The sequence below is a fragment of the Lutra lutra genome, chromosome 9, assembly GCF_902655055.1.
Source record: "Lutra lutra chromosome 9, mLutLut1.2, whole genome shotgun sequence".
Classification (NCBI taxonomy): domain Eukaryota; kingdom Metazoa; phylum Chordata; class Mammalia; order Carnivora; family Mustelidae; genus Lutra; species Lutra lutra.
The window spans coordinates 73863082-73883150 of NC_062286.1; the positions used below are offsets into that span (position 1 = coordinate 73863082).

A 20069-nucleotide genomic window follows, 5' to 3' on the forward strand; every position below is an offset into this window, starting at 1 on the left:
TGAGCCAAAGGCAGAGGCCCAACCCACTGAGCCACCCAGGCACCCCTCAAAGCTATTTTTATAGTCAAGTTTCTAAGAATAAATGTAATGAAATAGTTGTTGAGCACTGATCAGTCATTTCAAGATTTGTATTGATTTTTTTAAGGACACAGTACGTGGACCATTTTAAGATAGCTAGTAATTATTATTTGCTATTAAAATTTGCATTTACTGCCCCTTCTGCTTCCCTCCCCCATTTCCACCACAGAGAAAAGGGAAAGAGGGTATAGAAAATCTTGCTTAGTGATTTGTAGTATCAAATTTCCAAATCAATTATCAGATTTCCAAATCAAGGCCAGTATTGAAAATAAGTTTAAATTAGGACATTTCTCTCTTTCTCTACCCACTCATCATCTTTTTCTGGTGCTGCTGGAAGTGATTTTGTTTCCATAAGAAACCATTTTTTATTAGGTCATTGTATTTGATAAAAAATACTATTAGAAGTTTAAACATTATTAGAAGTATTGTTGGGGCGCCTGGGTGGCTCAGTGGGTTAAGCCTCTGCCTTTGGCTCGGGTCATGATCCCAGATGGAGAGGGTCATGATCCCAGATCGAGCCCCGCATCAGGCTCTCTGCTCAGTGGGGAGCCTGCTTCCCCCCTCTCTCTCTGCCTGCTGCTCTGCCTACTTGTGCTCCCGGTCTCTCTGTTAAATAAATAAATAAAATCTTAAAAAATATATATTGTTACACATGAATTTGGGTATAATGGTAGTCAAAGAATACCCACATTAAATATGACTGCCTGTAGTGAAGCCAGTGAAACATAGTTACCTCATAAAATGATCATTATTCTTACCTCCTCAGTACTAATTTTTTTTAAAAGCTCCCTCTTCATATCATGCTAAATAAAACAAGGTAGAGAGAGAAATAGCAAGTGATTTCACTTATATGTTGAATCTAGAAATCAAACAACGATGAAAAAGAAACAGACTCATACAGAACATATAGGTGGTTTGCAGGAGGGAGATGGGGGGGCAGATGGGCGAAAAAGGTGAAGGGGATTAAGAAGTGCAAACTTGCAGTTATAAGATAAATGTCACAGGATGAAAAGTATAGCATGGGGAATATAATCAGTAATATTATAATAATAGGGTGCCCGGGTGCTTTTACTTGGTTGGTGTCTGACTCTTGATTTTGGCTCAGGCCATGATTCTCAGGATCCTTGGGGCTCTGAGCCCAGCGGGGAGTCTGCTTGAGGATTCTCTTCTTCTCTCTGCCCCCTCCCCACTTGCACATGTTCTCTTTCTTTGTCTCTTAAGTAAATAAACCTTTAAAAAATAATAATAAATTTGAATGGTGACAGATACTTAACCATAGTGAGCATTTTGTAATGTATACAGTTGTCAAGTTGCTATGTTCTACACCTAAAGCTAATATGTCAACTATAGTTCAGTTGAAATTTTTCTTAAAAAATGAAAATAATCCCCCCTCAAAAAAGTACCCAGCCTTAAAAACAATAAAAAAGTTTCTGTATTATTAGTTTTTTTTTTCTTTTTAAAGATTTTATTTATTTGACAGATCACAAGTAGGCAGAGAAGCAGACAGAGAGAGAGGAGGAAGCAGGCTCTCTGCTGAGCAGAGCACCTGAGCGGGGCTCAATCCCATACCCTGGGTTCATGACCTGAGTGGCAGGCAGAGGCTTTAACCCACTGAGCCATCCAGGCACCCCATATATTATTAGTTTTATGACAGAGTATTTTTACTGATTAAAAAATTGAATTTTAGGGGTGCTTGGGTGGCTCAGTCATTAAGCGGCTCCCTTCGGCTCAGGTCATGATCGCAGGGTTCTGGGATCAAGCCCCACATCCAGCTCCCTGCTCAGCCGGGAGTCTGCATCTCCCTACCCCACTCCTGTTCGTGTTCCCTCTCTCTCACGCTCCCTCACTCTCTCTCTGTCAAATAAATAAAATCTTTCCCCCCAAATTGAATTTTATTTGAATTTCATCTGATAAATAATGTGATTTTAAAAAAATTAAGATAATATGTTTTAAAATATCTTCCCCACAGCACCTGGAAAAGTAGCAGATAAAGTTATTATTGAAAACACTAGAGATTCAACCTTCGTCTTTATGGAAGGTTCTGAGGATGCTTATGTTGGATATATGACAATAAGGGTAAGGAATTTTAAGAGTTAGAATATATATGTTCAGACCATTTAAGGCAGTGGTTCATACAGAATTTCAAACAAAATTTCTACTTTTCAGTTTAATCCTGATGACAAATCTGCTCAACACCATAATGCACACCACTGCTTAGAGATTACAGTAAACTGTAGCCCTATTATTGATCACTGTATTATCCGAAGTACATGTACAGGTTAGTGTGTTTCCCTTATGTTTTATTATAAAATGAATCATTGTGTTGTTGCCCAGTAGGTTTTTAAATAAATAATTTTTCTTACAGTTGGCTCTGCAGTATGTGTTAGTGGTCAAGGAGCATGTCCCACTATCAAACACTGTAACATCAGTGACTGTGAAAATGTTGGACTTTATATAACAGATCATGCACAGGTATTTTTAACTTTTATGGGTTTTTTCTTTCTAAAAGTTTTTTTTAAGTTCTGCTAATACCTACTTCTGATTAATTGTTGTAGGGAATATATGAGGATAATGAAATTTCCAATAATGCTTTAGCTGGGATTTGGGTTAAAAATCATGGAAACCCAATTATTAGACGGAATCATATCCATCACGGACGTGATGTTGGTGTGTTCACGTTTGATCATGGCATGGTAAGAACATTTATTCTTAATAGAAAAACTGACTTAATATCAGTTTAATTTCTTCTTTCTTTCGTCCTTTTTTATTAAAAGATAATTACTTTTAAGTAATCTCTGAATACCTGTTGGGGGACTCCCAACTCAAAATCCAGAGATCAAGAGTCACATGTTCTACCACCTAAGCCAGCCAAGTGCTCCTTATCAGTTAAATTTCAAATAAGTTGCTGGATTTCTCATCACCAAACTAGGTGAATTAAAGAATATAGGTTTAGGGGCGCCTGGGTGGCTCAGTGGGTCGAGCTGCTGCCTTCAGCTCAGGTCATGGTCCCAGGTCCTGGGTTCGAGCCCCGCATCGGGCTTTCTGCTCAGCAGGGAGCCTGCTTCCTCCTCTCTCTCTGCCTGCCTCTCTGCCTACTTGTGATTTCTCTCTGTCAAATAAATAAATAAAATCTTTAAAAAAAAAGAATATAGGTTTAAAAGAAATCTCAGCACATTTTAAAATCAATATGCAATATTCTGTAAATTCATGAATCTAATATTATGTGCATGTAGAGAAGATGGAGTCCTTAGGGAATTGGTGTAATCTTTGACGGCAGTAGGATCTAATCCAGTATCAAATATCATTGTGCATGAAAGTCACCCAGATTAGGGGTACCTGAGTGGCTCAGTCAGTTAAGTATCTGCCTTCATCTTAGGTCGTGATCCCAGGGTCCTGGGATGGAGCCCCATGTCAGGCTCTCTGCTCAGCAGGGAGCCTACTTCTCCCTCTCCCTGTTCCTGCTGCTCCCCCTGCTTGTGCTTCTCTCTCTTCTTTCTCTGTCAAGTAAATGAATGAAATCTTTAGGGATAAAAAAAATCACCCATATTGAGTAAATATAATGTAATATAATATAATGGGGACCAGGATATGCATCTTTAATAAGCACCATAAGTGAGTTGAATGCAGGCTGTTTTGTAGGCTACAGTTTGAGAATTAATGGTTTCATTATAAGTTTGACTTCCATTTTATTCCTCTTAAAATTTTTTTGGCAGAATTTTAGTAAGAGATACAATGGTAATATCGGTTCTAAAACTCTTTTTTTTTTTTTTTTTTTTAAAGATTTTATTTGTTTATTTGACAGAGAGAGATCACAAGCAGGCAGAGAGGCAGGCAGAGAGAGGAGGAAGCAGGCTCCCTGCTGAGCAGAGAGCCCGATGCGGGGCTCTATCCCAGGACCCTGAGATCATGACCCGAGCCGAAGGCAGCGGCTTAACCCACTGAGCCACCCAGGCGCCCCGGTTCTAAAACTCTTAACGCAGTGATTAATTAGGCATGTTTATGGATGATACTATATTTTAACTACTATTGTGTCATTTTACACAAGTTTCAAGAGATGCAACTTTTTTAGCTCTTTTAGGCCACTATTTCAAAATAATGCTCTTTGGCGTCTGTTCAGGTATTCTTTTCATTTAATGGCTAATTTTCATTGAGGCAATTTTCAAGTCCTATTACAACTTCGGCAACGTATTTTGTTAAGGAGTTAGAGATGGGCGAGGAGGTGATGGTATGGTGGCCAAATAGGATTGTGCTGAAGTTTTGGGGTTTTTTTGGGTTTTTGTTTTCTTTTGTGTTGTTTTTGTTTTTTAATTCTTTTTTTTTTTTTTTTAACTTTTCTGAAACCTCCTTGTGGTGAAGTATTTATTGCTGTTGTATGAATCAGGCAACAGGGGATTGTTGGATTCACATATACAGATTGTCAGTTAATGAAGGAAACTTTTTAATTTTTGTTGTTTGTGCCTAAAACTATAATGTAGAATCCTTTTTTAAAACTATACTAGACCATGGGGTGCCTGGGTGGCTCAGTGGGTTAAAGCCTCTGCCTTTGGCTCAGGTCATGATCCCAGGATCCTGGGATCGAGCCCCGCATCAGGCTCTCTGCTTGGCAGGGAGCCTGCTTCCCCCTCTCTCTCTCTCTGCCTGCCTCTCTGCCTACTTGTGATCTCTGTCTGTCAAATAAATAAATAAAATCTTAAAAAACAAAACAAAACAAAAAAAACCTAAACTAGACCAGGAGGGAGTACTCCTCTATGAGGTTCTGATTAGACCTAAATAGTTTCAGCCATCTAGTGCCATCATATTCCTGGGGTAATTGCAACCTGAGAAGAACAGTTCACTTAAAACGTAGGCTTGGGGTATGCCTACATTTTATTTGGTTAAGTGTCCAACTCCTGGATTCTGCTCAGGTCATGATCTCAGGGTCATGAAATTGAGCCTACATCAGGCTCTGCACTTAGCACAGAGTCTGCTTAAGATTCTCTCTCTTGGTTGCCTGGTGGCTCAGTCATCAGGTTGTGATCTGGGGATCCTGGGATCAAGTTCTGCATCGGGCTCCCTGCTGCACAGTAACTCTGTGTCTCCCTCTTCCTCTGCTTCTTTCTCTCTCTCTCTCTGTCTCTCATGAATAAATAAAATCCTTAAAAAAAAAAAAATATTCTCTCTCTCCCTCTCCTTCTGCCACTCCCCACCCCCTACGCACACTCATGTGGTCTCTCACTCTTAAAAAATTTTAAAAAGTAGGGGCGCCTGGGTGGCTCAGTGGGTTAAAGCCTCTCCCTTCTGCTCGGGTCATGATCCCAGGGTCCTGGGATCAAGCCCCACATTGTGGTCTCTGCTCAGCGGGGAGCCTGCTTCCTCCTCTCTGCCTGCCTCTCCACCTACTTGAGATCTCTGTCAAATAAATAAGTAAAATCTTAAAAAAATAATAAAATAAAAATTTAAAATGTAGGCTGTAGCTTGGACCTATCAATAAGAAAGCAGAGTGGGGGAAAAATAAATAAATATAATAAAAAGAAAGCAGAGTGGAGATGACCACTTGCCCCCCTTCAGCTGAATTAAAGAAATTGACATTTCGTGGCACATTGTACTTCTTTTTCCCAAGAAGTAGGGAGCATGGGTATTATAGTCTGGAAGGCAAAGGTATGGAGGATGTCAAAACATAAGAATCTTGAAAATCTCCCCTCCCTTAGAGGCCTGTATTAGCTATAGTTCCTAATTGGCTCTCTTATTTTGTAGTGGCACTATACTATGCTAGTATTTCTTTGCCTGTGTTGCCTTTAGACTTTGCCCCAGAGTATCATATATTTTTTAAAGATTTTATTTTTTTATTTGACAGAGAGATTACAAATAGGCAGAGAGGCAGGCAGTGGTGGGGGAAGAAGCAGGCTCCCCGCTGAGCAGAGAGCCCAATGTGGGGCTCAATCCCAGGACCCTGAGATCATGACCTGAGCCAAAGGTTGAGACTTAACCTACTGAGCCACTCAGGCGCCCCCCAGAGTTTCATATTTTTGCATGCCTCTGGTCTCATTGACAAAAGAGATTTGAGGTACCAAGATAATTTTAACCTGAATAAGCTTCCTCATTTTTAAAAGACCTATGGTGATGGTCACTTACAAATTCACTATAATAATTTACTCCTCATCATACACTCCTGATACAGGTTATATATAGATATATATTTAGGTTTACACATCTTTTAAGTTGTTTTTAAACAGCTCTAGGCAATGCTATACATATATACCCCCATTAAGGATTAATAGAGATTTAAAAGCCATTACAGATTTGTAAGGGAAGGATGAAAATTCAAATCTAATGTCTAGGGCCTATCATCTATTTTAGTATTGTGACACAACCCTTTAAAATCCTTTGGTAGAATGTTCTTCCCATTTTAGGTATTCTTTTAGCATGTTTCTTTGTGATGACAGCCCATGATTGGTATAACATCACTGAAGATAATCTTTTTAAAATTCTGCTTTGTTTTCTGTAGAACTTCGAAGACTATCAGAATAAACATTTAAAACTAGTTTCTGTACTGCCCACTTTCTTTAAATATACATATATATTCTCTGAATTTTTGTTCCTTTTTCTCTCCTGTTGAGATACTTAAAATTTAAATTTCTAAATTCATAAGAATGAATCATAAAAGATTTTATACTCTTTTATTTTAAAGAATTATTTATGTAAAAATACTACATGCACAAGTATAAAGGGCACCTCTAGGACATCACTAGGGCATGACTAGCATTTGCCATTGTTAGCTTCATGATTAACTTTGAAGTATGAACTTCCCCTGTGAAAAATGAGAAATTAAGCACTTTATATTTCAGCCTGTCTCTATCCCATCACTTATATTCTTAACTTTTTTTTTTTTTTTAAGATTTTATTTATTTGACAGAGACACACAGCAAGAGATGGAACACAAGCAGTGGGAGTGGGAGAGGGAGAAGCAGGCTTCCTGCTGAGCAGGGATCCTTATTTGGGGCTCGATCCCAGGACCCTGGGATCATGACCTGAGCCGAAGGCAGACTCTTAACAACTGGACCACCTAAGCACCCCTATATTCTTAACTTGTCTTACATAAAGGTTTATAACTTTTACATTCCTATAGTTATTGGTCAATATTTATTCTATATTTGTTTACCTTTAGTCCTTTTATAATAATTCCTTCATTGCTGAATTTTTTTATTTTGATTAATTCTTAGTATGGCTGAATTTTCTCATCTAGCCATTCATTATGTGCTTATTTTTAAAGAATGGTTTACAGGTATTGTAGCTTGAATTCTTGCCACTTGAGAATGGCTATCCATTACTTTTTTTTTTTTAAGATTTTATTTATTTATTTGACAGCGAGATCACAAGTAGGCAGAGAGGCAGGCAGAGAGAGAGGAGGAAGCAGGCTCCCTGCCGAGCAGAGAGCCCAATGCGGGGCTCGATCCCAGGACTCTGAGATCATGACCTGAGCCGAAGGCAGCGGCTTAACCCACTGAGCCACCCAGGTGTCCCTATCCATTACTTTTTAACTTGGCTCAATATACATAATTTTTTTTTTTAAGATTTTATTTATTTACTTGGGAGAGGGAGAATGAGAGAGAGAGCATGAGTGGAGAAAAGTCAGCAGGAGAAGCAGACTCCCTGCCGAGCAGGGAGCCCGATGTGGGACTCCATCATCGTGACCTGAGCTGAAGGCAGACGCTTTGACCAAGCCACCCAGGAGCCCCAATATACATAATTTTGATTATACTTTTTTCCCCTCTACATTTTGTAGTCATGTTTTTATTTCTAGCATTAAATGTGACTGACAAGGAGATCATTTTGGTTTTTGTCTGAGATTATTTTGGGTTTTTTTTTCTTGTGATGATTTGCTTTTCTTCTTCAGTATGCATAATGTAGGTTTTTGTTATTGTTGACCTTGTGTTGTTTTGCTGGTTTTCTCCTCCATATGTTCTTTGGAAACTTGGCTGTGTATTGCTTTGTTCTTTAAGTTTTATGTGATTTCCTCAAATCTGTGCCCCTTACTGTGTCTCCATAGTTTTGTCTTGTTTTTTTTTTTTCCCCCACAGTGTGGTTTTTAATCCCTAATTTTTAATGTATTTTGTTTTACAGAATTTTTCTAACATACGTGAAAAAGAGAATAGTATAGTGAATGAATCCCCATCTTCAACAGCTATCAATTTCCATTCATGGCCAGTTTTATTTCATCTATACTTAACCACTCTTTACTGTCTACTCTCTAGATTGTTTTGAAGCAAATCCTGGACATCATCATCTCATCTGTAAATATTTTAGCATGCATCTTTAAAAGATGGGGATTCTTTCTTTTTTTCTTTCTTTCACATAATGACAATGCCAGTCTCATTCCTAAAAACAATTTTTCTATCAGTGTTCACAAGTTCCCAGAATCTTTGTTTAATATTGAATCTATTGCAGAGTGTTATTTTTGTAAAAATATAATTAGAATGCCATAGCAGTGCCAAATTGCTATAAAATTTTGGAGACATTCTAAATTTATGAATTTAACACATGACAGATTGACAGATGACAGATTATCTATACTGAAATGTCGCTGCCTCTCTCTCCTTTCATTTTCCTTTGCTTTGGATAGTCTCACTTAAATAGGAAGCATAAGTTTTAGAGGTTAAAAATTGCACATTAGTGTACATTTTTGCTCACATTTACTTCTTGTGCCTGTGTTATTTCTCTGAAAATAATACTGTGGGAGTGTTTCCTTTTCATGTTCTGTTCATGCCACTAGATCTGATCACCTTAGAGAAGATCATTAGCTGGGCTTATGAGAACCTTCAGTTACTTGGGGAAAACATTTTATTGGATGACCCCAGAAAAATCATTTCTGTCTCTATCAAAAGATACCAAATTGCTAAGAACTTCTTCTGTATTTAAAATAAGGGCTTGGGACACCTAGGTGGGTCCTGGGTGGCTCAGTCTAAGTGTCTTCCTTCGGCCCAGGTCATAATTTTAGGGTCCCGGGATTGAGCCCAGCATTGGGCTCCTTGCTCAGTAGGGAGCTCCTCTCCCTTTTCCTCTGTGCCTTCCCCCTACTGTCTCTCAAATAAAATCTTTTTTTTTTTTTTTAAAGATTTTATTTATTTATTTGACAGAGAGATCACAAGTAGGCAGAGAGGCAAGCAGAGAGAGAGGAGGAAGCAGGCTCCCTGCCGAGCAGAGAGCCTGATGCGGGGCTCGATCCCAGGACTCTGAGATCATGACCTGAGCCGAAGGCAGCGGCTTAACCCACTGAGCCACCCAGGCGCCCCTCAAATAAAATCTTAAAAAAAAAAAAAAAAAAATCCCTGCTTTTGGAGTTCTGTTAACATACATTGGAATTTTCATGGTTTGCATCTTACAAGGCAGAGTAGAATTCTGTCTATATCCTGCTTACATTTCTGAATTACTATGACATTTTACACTAAAAGCATCTCTTAAAATGAATACATTTTATTAAAACTTACCTTCCGGTGCCTGGGTCGTTCAGTTGTTAGGCATCTCCCTTCGGCTCAGGTCATGATCCCAGGTTCGAGCCCCACACTGGGCTTCCTACTCCTTGGGAAGCCTGCTTCTCCTTCTCCCACTCCCCCTGCTTTTGTTCCCTCTCACGTTCATGCATGCACTCACACACTCTCTCTCTCTCTTTCTCTCTCAAAAATAAATAATATATTTTTTAAAAATCTTAAAGTAAAATTGCATTAACTGAACTGTTTAAACCCATAACAAGAGATCGGTTTCCTTGTAAAATTATTATTATTATTTTTTTTTAAAGACTATTTATTTGACAGAGATCACAAGTAGGCAGAGAGGGGGCAGGAGAAGCAGGCTCCCTGCTGGGCAGAGAGCCCAATGTGGGGCTCGATCCCAGGACCCTGGGATCATGACCTGAGCTGAAGGCAGAGGCTTAACCCACTGAGCCACCCAGGCATCCCTCCTTGTAAAATTATGACTGTTCTATCTGAATGTGGTAAAATGACAGTTGGCAATGTAGGGGCTTCTGGTTTTAAAAGCATGAAGAGTGGGACACCTGGCTGGCTCAGTCGGTGGAGCGTGTGACTCTTGATCTCAGGGTCATGAGTTTGAGCCCCACGATGGAGGTAGAGTTTACTTTTTTAAAGAAAGAGCATGAAGAAAAAAAATTGGTTTTTACTGCTTTCTTTTCTTGAATGTTATCTTAAAAGATACAGGTTCCAAACTTTGATGGAATTAAGGAACATTTTTAACCTTTAAATTAGAACATGGTAAATGGCTAGTTGCCTATTACCAAGCTAGCCATTACAGATTAGAGCAAATTATAAAACCTTATATTCATGGGGCACCTGGGTGGCTCAGTCAGTTAAGCATCTGCCTTCAGCTCAGGTCATGATTTCAGAGTCCTGGGATTGAGCCTCACATCAGGCTCCATGCTCAGTGGGAAGCCCGCTTCTCCCTATCCTCCCCACTCATGCTCTCTCTCACATTCGCTCTCTTTCTCTCTCTCTCTCTTTCTCAGGTAAATAGTAAAATCTTTAAAAACAAAAAAAAAACAAACCCTTATGTTCAGGAAGATAAATTGGTAAACCTGATGTGAACATAAATATGTTGAGTTGTTTAAACAACTGGTAGCGAGTTTAGAATAGAATTATCAGTAGGGACCTAAGCAAAGGAAAAGAATAACATAATTACCAACTTTAATAAAAAGTTGTACAGCAAAGAATATATACTTATATTTTATGACTCAGCTATGAATAGCACACTAATATAACCAAAATTGTGCTATCACTACATTGGAAGGATACAGTGTGAATGCATGTGATAGGAGATAGAAAGAGTTAAATTCTTACCTTCCATAATAGAAAATGAATAGACATCACCTAAAACTGCAAACTCAAGATACAGCAATACAAATCTTTACTTAAAAATATAGAGGTGGGGCGCCTGGGTGGCTCAGCGGGTTAAGCCTCTGCCTTCGGCTCAGGTCATGATCTCAGGGTCCTGGGACCGAGCCCCGCATCAGGCTCTCTGCTCAGCAGGGAACCTGCTTCTTTCTCTGTCTCTGCCTACGTCTCTGCCTACTTGTGATCTCTGTCTGTCAAATAAAAAAATATATATAAAAATATAAAAAAATATATAGAGGTAGATAAAAAGAGTCAGCCAGAAGAATTGAAAGTGGGGGACTTTGGATAAGGGAAAATGAGGAGAGGAGGCTGCTATTTGCCTTAGTAAATTTGTGGATCTAGTTGACTCTTTTAATTATACAAAATCAAAACCTAGAGAAAATAGAGCATCCCTACATTTGAATCATTTTTAGTCAATACATAGCAAAGTATACTTGCAGTACTGTGTACTTGCAAAGTATAGTTGCAGTATAGTCAAGACGTGACAGTGCCTGTTAATTGAAATCATTTTGGAAACCCAATAAGCAGCATACCTTTCCTTGCCACATTCTGAACAGATTATGAAATGAAGCCACTAAGTAGCGTGAGAAGGCTGAAATAATTTTATTACCCTTAAAAGATTAAGTTGGAGATTACAGCCTTGAACAAGAACCAAATGGGTCTGATTCACTGCACCCCAAAATTAAATAAACTTACTACTCCACAAACAAATATTGTGATGGAACCCCACATCAGGCTCCCTGCTCGGCGGGAAGCCTACTTCTTCCTCTCCCACTCCCCCATTTGTTCCCTCTCTACTCTGCCTCTTTCTGTCTAATAAATAAATACAATTTTTTAAAACAAACAAAAAGATTTGATAGAGCATAAGGAGGAGGAGCAACAGGCAGAGGGACAGGGAGAAGCAGGCTCCCCACAGAACAGGGAGCCCTTGTGGGGCTAGCTCCCAGGACCCTGAGATCATGACCCAAGCCGAAACCACCTGGGTGACTGAGCCACCCAGGCACCCCAGAGTAGCTATTTTTAATGTAATCCATATATGAAGAAGTTCCAGATAATTTGTTCTTTGTGGAAAATGAAACCTTGAAACTACTTTTGAATATTACTCAGAGGTCTATTTTCTTAAAGAGTTAAATAATGTAGTAAACCAGAGTATCACAATTATATCCTGTTTTTAACCTTCACTACATTTTGCAGAAAGTAATGAATTCCTGCTTTTGCTATATGCGAAGTCTTGTATAGATACAACAGAACTTAATATAATCCTTTCTATACAGAAGCTTAGGATCAGGGAGGAATGGACATGACAAATAAACAAGAACAGTACAAAGCATTACATAGAGGTACCATAAGAAAATACTTAGTACTTAAAGGGAATTTAAAGAAAGGAGAGCATATTCAGTTTTTGAAGAGAAATAGACCAGAAGTTGAAGTGGCTTTTACAAGTGCCATTTTGGGAATATCTTTTTTTTTTTTTTCCTTAATATTTAGTCTTGATTGGAGGTGCCTGGGTGGCCCAGTCCCCTGAATGTGTCTGCCTTTGGCTCTGATCATAATCCCAGAGTCCTGGGATTGAACCCTGGTTGTGCCCCCTCCTGCTCACTCTTTTGCTCTCTTTGTCAAATAAATCAATCTTTAAAAAAAAAAAAATTTAGTCTTGATTGAATCTGAGAATTTAGGATATCAGTATTACTGTAACTTATTTTCATTACAAAATAAGTCTGTCCATTATAGAAAATTTAAGAAATTCATAGAAGTATAAAAGATAGAAAAGCAGTCTGTCATATTTCACAGATAATCACACCTTCATATTTTTGTTTTATTGTTCAAGTTGTATTTTCTTGAAATAAAATTGAGACCATACTTAGTATATACTGTCTTTAAGTATATACTGTTCCTTTTATTTAACACGATAGCATGTAGAGCATGAATACAAGTTAGTCCATTCCCTGTTATTGGGCTAAGGTGAACATTATTTTCTATGTCTTTTTCTGTAGTCTCTGATTATGTCCTTAGGTCACCTTTTTAGAATTTGTTTTCTTGGGACATTTTTAAATCTCTTAAGAGTTGGGTTTTTTTTTAAGACTCAATAAATCTTTGTTAAAGGATGTGTATATTTATTGGGTGATAGTATTTATTTGCATTTATTAAATAAATCTTCCCCTTGTTTTCTTCCCTGGCTTTGCATATACTCAGACCAAGAAGAATTGTGGTTCTCTGTTTCACCAAAACATTTTAAATCTCTTTTATTCTTCGTTTATCATTTGAAATTTAGTGTGTATCTGTGTTTTATTTTTAACCTTGAACGTTTCTGATACTTAATTTTGAGGCATACAGTAAAAAGGTCATTTTTTTTTTTAATGTCGTTTCTTTTTGGAAAGTAGCCTACCTTCAGTTTGATTTCTGTATTTTTCAGGGTTACTTTGAAAGTTGCAACATACACAGAAACAGAATAGCAGGCTTTGAAGTAAAAGCCTATGCTAACCCCACAGTGGTTCGATGTGAAATTCATCATGGGCAGACTGGAGGAATATATGTGCATGAAAAAGGAAGAGGACAATTCATAGAGAATAAAATCTATGCAAACAACTTTGCAGGTGTATGGATTACCTCAAATAGTGACCCAACAATAAGGTAATTATATATAACTATGGATGGAAATTACTTTTTTACTTTTTATGTTATATGAAAAGTCAACCTTTAACTCTTACTGTTTTTCCTAGACACCTGACCACTGCAAAATAGATCTTCCTAGTAAATGTCTATGCGTCTGAATGGGCAAAGCTGTTGTATTTATTTTTGGGTGTTCTGTTTGTTTTCTAGTGATCTAAGTCATGCATAATATTCTTTTATGAACAGTTGCAAATGTTATTATGATTTTAAATTTATCAAACTGCATTATAAATGAGTGTATAGGGCCATGTTCTTTTCTTGGAACCTGAATGACCTTGTCTTCTCTTTTTTTTGTCTGAGAGTCTGCAGATAGCATAACTCAGGAAAGTAATTAACTCAAAGATTCTTGGACAGAGAGATCAAAAATAACAAAAAGTCAGAACTTCAGGCCATCACTTTTCTTTAGTAGTTCCTACCATTCCCTCTGGCTGCAGTAAGGAAACAAACAGATCTAGTCTGAAAGGCGTTGGCTAAGACTTTAGAACCAGGACTATTATAATTTAATCAGTAACAACGAATTATTTTTAATTGCCAAGTTTTTTTTTCCACTGGCTTTATGAAAGTAGATTATGAGATTTCCATCTTGTTAATATTCAGCATATGTGTCTAGACCAGCTAAAAAAAAGTTCTAAATGTATCAGCTATTTTGAGGGGAATTTTTAAGAATGTTACTTTGTCTCAAATACTAGGTGGCTCTTTTAAGTGTTAGGTCTTAGAAAGAAAACAAAGGAATTAGAAATCATCTAGTCTGAGTCCCTTGTTTTACAGATTAGGAAACTGTGACCCCTAGAAGGTAAATAATTTTTTAAGGTACCATGAGTATGAGTGGCCCTGTAGTTGATTGTGTTAAACAAATAACCTTTTACTGAATAGAGATTTATTTTTTATTATTTACCATAATTATAGGGGGAATTCTATATTTAATGGAAATCAAGGGGGAGTTTATATCTTTGGTGATGGACGAGGCCTTATTGAAGGAAATGACATTTATGGTAAGAATGTTTTGTTCTATAAAATTTTGGAGCTTGGCCTCTCTTCCTGACATTAGCAAAATATACCACTTTGAAACCCTCCAAGAAGTGGTGATACAATTTCTTTAAATTCTCAGTAAAGATTACTTGTGATGTTTATTTACTTATTAGTCATTATTCACTTAACATTTACTGGGTACCCAGTGTTTACCAGGAACTATACTAGATACCAGTCATGAAAATACAAATAAGACCTTAGTCTGAAGGGAGTATGCAGTTTCCTTAGATTCACTCTTTTTTCACTTTGGTACTAATTGTAAATGTGGGGGTGGGGGTGCCTGGGTGGCTCAGTTGATTAAATGTCTGCCTTTGGCTCAGGTCATGATCCTTGAGTCCCGGGATCAAGCCCCACAGTGAGCTCCGTGCTCAGTGGGGAGTCTGCTTCTCACTCACTCTCTCGCTCTCAAATAAATAAGTAAAATCTAAAATTAAAAAAAAAAAAACTATAAAGGGTAAATACTTATTCATTAAAACTTTTTGAGATACAAATTCAGTAGACCATTTGATGTGTGTGTGCTAGACACGGATATGTTCCTGGGCTTTCTCTTTCGCTGCTACTTAACTGGATAGTATTTACATAAACCTTATGAAGTAGACACTGTTAAATATCCCCACTTACTGATCAGGAAACAAAGATACAATGAGGTTAAATAACTTAAAGTCACACAGGAAGGTAGAATTCCTGGGGTTCCTTACTTGGCAGCCTGGCTTCAGAGTCTCTACTCCAAACTATTATGTCTATACTGCCTACAGTTTTTCTTTTTATACTCCTAGTTCCCTTAGTTTTGTTTTTTAATGCTCTCAAACCATAAATACCTTTCTGAATATGACATATTTCACAAAATCGTGCTTTTCCTAAAATTCTAAAAATTTTGACTACATGTAATGATGTAAAATTCTTACTGTGTTCCATGAGGCTCCATATGTTGATATTGTAACTTTTATTTTTAAATAGGCAATGCATTAGCAGGAATTCAGATTAGGACAAACAGTTGTCCAATTGTTCGACATAACAAAATTCATGATGGCCAACATGGTGGGATTTATGTGGTAAGTCAATAAATATAGTTCTAGAATGTCATGCCTCAAAACCAGAGAGAGAGGATGGAAGAGGATAGAATTATATCTAGCCTTGAGTAGGCCATATTTAGCTTACAGAGTATGAGTTTATGACTGTCTTTAATATTTATACAATAAATAACACTCTTGTTCTCCCTGCCAGTATATGAATGACTTATATAGTATGTGTAGTGTTCTGTAAAATTCAATCAACTGAGTTTAGACATAGAGAATATACCTTTTTTTATTAAAGTCTTTAATTATAATTGGTATTATGGGCTGACCTCTCAAAACCATCGATTGGCTGAGTTCTACTTTTACCCTGGAGTTTTGTTGATATGACTATGCTGGGAGTCTGAAATTTTCCAAAAGTAGTAAGTAAATCCATAATATCACTGAAAGTACTAATAATACTAGACTTGAATATTTCTGAATATTTTTGAAAAGTCAGTTTTTCATTTGAATTTATACTAAAACATAATTGAGCATCTTACAAGATTTTCAAACCACGTATTGGTCCTATACCTTCTGTTAGACCATGGTGTATCTGGAACTGTTATAACAGATTCAAGTGAGAAAATGTAGGAAATTTCAGAAAGGTCCTTGTGTAATGCCAGGTATGACTCTAATTTTTATTTTCAGTTCTAAATCTCAGTCTTAAGTCTTCTCAAAATAAAAATAAGTATTTTAGTAACCTGAGACCTTATTTTGAATGATTTCACCAGTAATTTGAAATAGCTGTTAGCGGGCACCTGGGTGGCTCAGTGGGTTAAAGCCTCTGCTCTCAGCTCAGGTCATGATCTCAGGGTCCTGGGATCGAGGCCCGCATCGGGCTCTCCGCTCAGCAGGGAGCCTGCTTCCCCCTCTCTCTCTGCCTGCCTCTCTGCCTGCTTGTGATCTCTCTCTCTCTGTCAAATAAATAAAAATCTAAAAAAAAAAAAAAAGAAAAGAAAATAGCTGTTAGCTTACTAAATGAGAGACCTTCAGTTTGTTATATATCTTAGAATGAAATAAGAAGCTTAAAAGTACAAAATCACATAAAGAACAGTATAAAAACTTACAGACCTTCGGGGTGCCTGGGTGGCTCAGTGGGTTAAAGCCTCTGCCTTCGGCTCAGGTCATGATCCCAGGATCCTGGGATCGAGCCCCGCATCGGGCTGTCTGCTCGGCAGGGAGCCTGCCTCCCCCTCTCTCTGTGCCTGTCTCTCTGCCTACTTGTGATTTCTGTCAAATAAATAAACAAAATCTTAAAAAAAAAAAAAATTACAGAGCTTAAACTCAAGTAAAGGCTACACAAAAGCAATGTTACTACCTCATCCAGGTGAAAAAATAAAAATTGAAATTTTTTTTATCATAACTTTTTAAAGGGGGGAACATACTATAAACTACTTGTTTCTAAAAGCTATATATTGTATCAATGTAATTTTTATTTAGCATGAGAAAGGACAAGGCGTAATAGAAGAGAATGAAGTTTATAGTAATACTCTGGCTGGGGTCTGGGTGACAACGGGCAGCACTCCAGTACTGAGAAGAAACAGGATACATAGTGGAAAGCAGGTAAAATTATTTTGGATTCTTACATGGGCAATAGATTGTTTTATAAACTTTTTTTGTCATTTGAAAAACAATTTTTTTTAAATTTTAGGTTGGTGTTTATTTTTATGACAATGGACATGGAGTGCTAGAGGACAATGATATCTATAATCATATGTATTCAGGGGTTCAGATAAGGTAAACATTTTTCACATTTGGCTTTCTTTTGGGAGGGAATTCAGTGGGAGTATGTGGGATATGTAAAAGAATTTCCCTTGTTTATTTAATGCTCAATTTTTATTCCTCCTTTTGTATATATATTCAGGCTCTTATCACATGCTTGGCTTAAATTGTCAGAATATAGCTTTTCTTGGGGCGCCTGGGTGGCTCAGTGGGTTAAGCCGCTGCCTTCGGCTCGGGTCATGATCTCAGAGTCCTGGGATCGAGCCCCGCATCGGGCTCTCTGCTCGGCAGGGAGCCTGCTTCCTCCTCTCTCTCTGCCTGCCTCTCTGCCTACTTGTGATCTCTCTGTCAAATAAATAAATAAAAAAAATCTTAAAAAAAAAAAAAAAAATATAGCTTTTCTTGAACCAGCTGATGGCAGCCAGTGGCACATATGCCTGCCATAGGAACATGTTTCCACTATTCTGTCATCCACTGTAACAGAGTTGCCAGTGTACTCCATCATACTTGGAAAGTAGGCAGCTATATAAAAATACTTGTGAGCTATACCTGGCATGTTGTAGGTACTTAGTAAATGTGAGCTTCTCTTTTTACACTATTTCTGTGAGAGTATTAGTTTTTTACACCCCTCTTTCCTGTATTTTAAGTTTTAGAAACTGTAGTAGTACTTATAATTCAACCCTTCATTTTATATATGAGGTGAGTATACAATAATAGTGGTCACTTAATCTAACCTCCTCAGTGTAGTTTATATATTAGGAGACTCTATAGTAATAATATAATCTATAGCTAAGTGTATTCTGTTGGAAATAGAATTAAGCAAAATTACACCAGTGTCTTTACCGACAAATTTCTCAGAGCATCTGGAAAGATGCTCCATTGTATACTTATTCTTACTGTGATTAATATAAATTTTTTCACTGTTACCTAACATAACATGGGATATGGGAGTAGAAGCAGTTAAGATGGCATTATTTTCTATTGTATCCATAGGACTGGAAGCAACCCCAAAATAAGACGCAACAAAATCTGGGGAGGACAAAATGGTGGAATTCTTGTTTATAATTCTGGTATGTTTAATCTTTCATTTTTTCCTTATTGCTAATTGCCTTTAGAGCTATACTTTCCAAATAACATAACCTAAAATTCTGTACTTGTAGGTCTAGGCTGTATAGAAGACAATGAAATATTTGACAATGCAATGGCTGGAGTCTGGATTAAGACAGATAGTAATCCTACACTAAGAAGAAATAAAATCCATGATGGAAGAGATGGTGGCATCTGTATATTTAATGGGGGTCGAGGTATTGTTGTTAATTTTGCATTAGTAAAAAACCCAATTTTTCATTATTCTTCCTCCATATCTTTAATGATCAGGGAAATTGCCAATTAATATAAGCTTTAAGTGAGTGAATCTCAGTCTTTTTCCTTATCTGGTCTTGAGATAGATTAGATTAGTGCCTGGAGATAAAGAAGACATGTGTTTATACAGTTTTTCTTTTCTTTTTGTAGCCATCTTGAGTGTGCTAATTGTTAGGCATTTTTAAGGTGGAATTTGTTTACATTTTCTTTCTTTTATTTAGAATAGTGATATGATTATAATAAACATCAAGGTCCAGTTACAGAACTAGGTTAGAAATTAATTGGCCTGTAACTATATGAAAATGTCTGTAGTAAATAAGTATTGCTTTGTACCTGTTTGCAACTGTTTGTTGGAGAGTGGAATTAATGAAGCCAAGGTGTGTCTGGTTTTGTATACATGAAGGTCAACTCATTTTACATTGAGGCAAAAGTTCCACATCTGCAAATGCATGTTGTTCAGAGAGACTAGGGGAGAATGTCAAATGCAAATTTATCACCGTTCCTGAAATGTCAGTAACCCAGCACTGTACATCTTATATGGAAGGAATAGCCAGTTACTACTACATCATAATCAATGAAATTTACTACTACAGCCAAGCAGTGATGATTCCATTAATGACATAGACTCTGAAAGAGCTCATAATCTAATAATTCAATAAGATGACATATCTGATAGGAGTCTTTACAAGATATAATGAGGAAACACAATACAGTGGATGGTTTTATTTGTAAGGTATTGAAAAAAGGTTCATGGACTAAAATAACTCTTAAGCTGTCTTGAAAAATGAGTATTCACTGGTAAATGTGGGGTGGAGAGGCCATTCCCAGTGTAGAAAAAACAATTCACACTTCCATTTGTTTTGTACTTATTTATTAATTGAACACCTCTGTACCAACAACTGATACAGATGCTAAAGATACAATAGTGAATAAAACAGTATAATAAAATACTGTTATATTTTAACAGTATAATAAAACTACATCCCGGAAAGCTTAGAGTCTAATGGCACATTGTAACCAAAAATCTAAAGGAAACCATGTGGTTCTGATTAGTAAGGCGCAAAGAGGTACTGAAAGTTGAGGCTAGAGAAGGGGCAGTGCCCAGATTCTAACTTTGTATACGAAATTCAGACTGGATCTTAGCAAAAGCAAAGATTAGAGGTAGGAAGTTGGAATAGTCTTTTCCAGGGGAATAGCAGTTTAGAGGTCAAAACTGAACTATCACAGGTGGGTTGAATGTCTACAGAAGTAAAAGTTTCATGTTTTCAGAGCAGAG

At 37.3% G+C, this 20069-nt stretch overlaps 1 protein-coding gene across 4 annotated transcripts in view; it reads left to right on the forward strand.

Annotated features, from left to right (window-relative positions):
• Nucleotides 1-20069, forward strand: part of FBXO11 (F-box protein 11) — a 90068-nt gene that overhangs the window by 66033 nt on the left and 3966 nt on the right. For all 4 annotated transcript variants that reach the window (XM_047743693.1, XM_047743690.1, XM_047743691.1 and 1 more), the window contains exons 8-18: nt 2048-2154; nt 2245-2356; nt 2444-2550; nt 2634-2771; nt 13369-13586; nt 14532-14617; nt 15612-15706; nt 17150-17272; nt 17361-17446; nt 18425-18501; nt 18592-18735. In XM_047743693.1, coding sequence (XP_047599649.1) covers nt 2048-2154; nt 2245-2356; nt 2444-2550; nt 2634-2771; nt 13369-13586; nt 14532-14617; nt 15612-15706; nt 17150-17272; nt 17361-17446; nt 18425-18501; nt 18592-18735 — 1293 coding nt within the window. The remainder of the gene's footprint in view (nt 1-2047; nt 2155-2244; nt 2357-2443; nt 2551-2633; nt 2772-13368; nt 13587-14531; nt 14618-15611; nt 15707-17149; nt 17273-17360; nt 17447-18424; nt 18502-18591; nt 18736-20069) is intronic.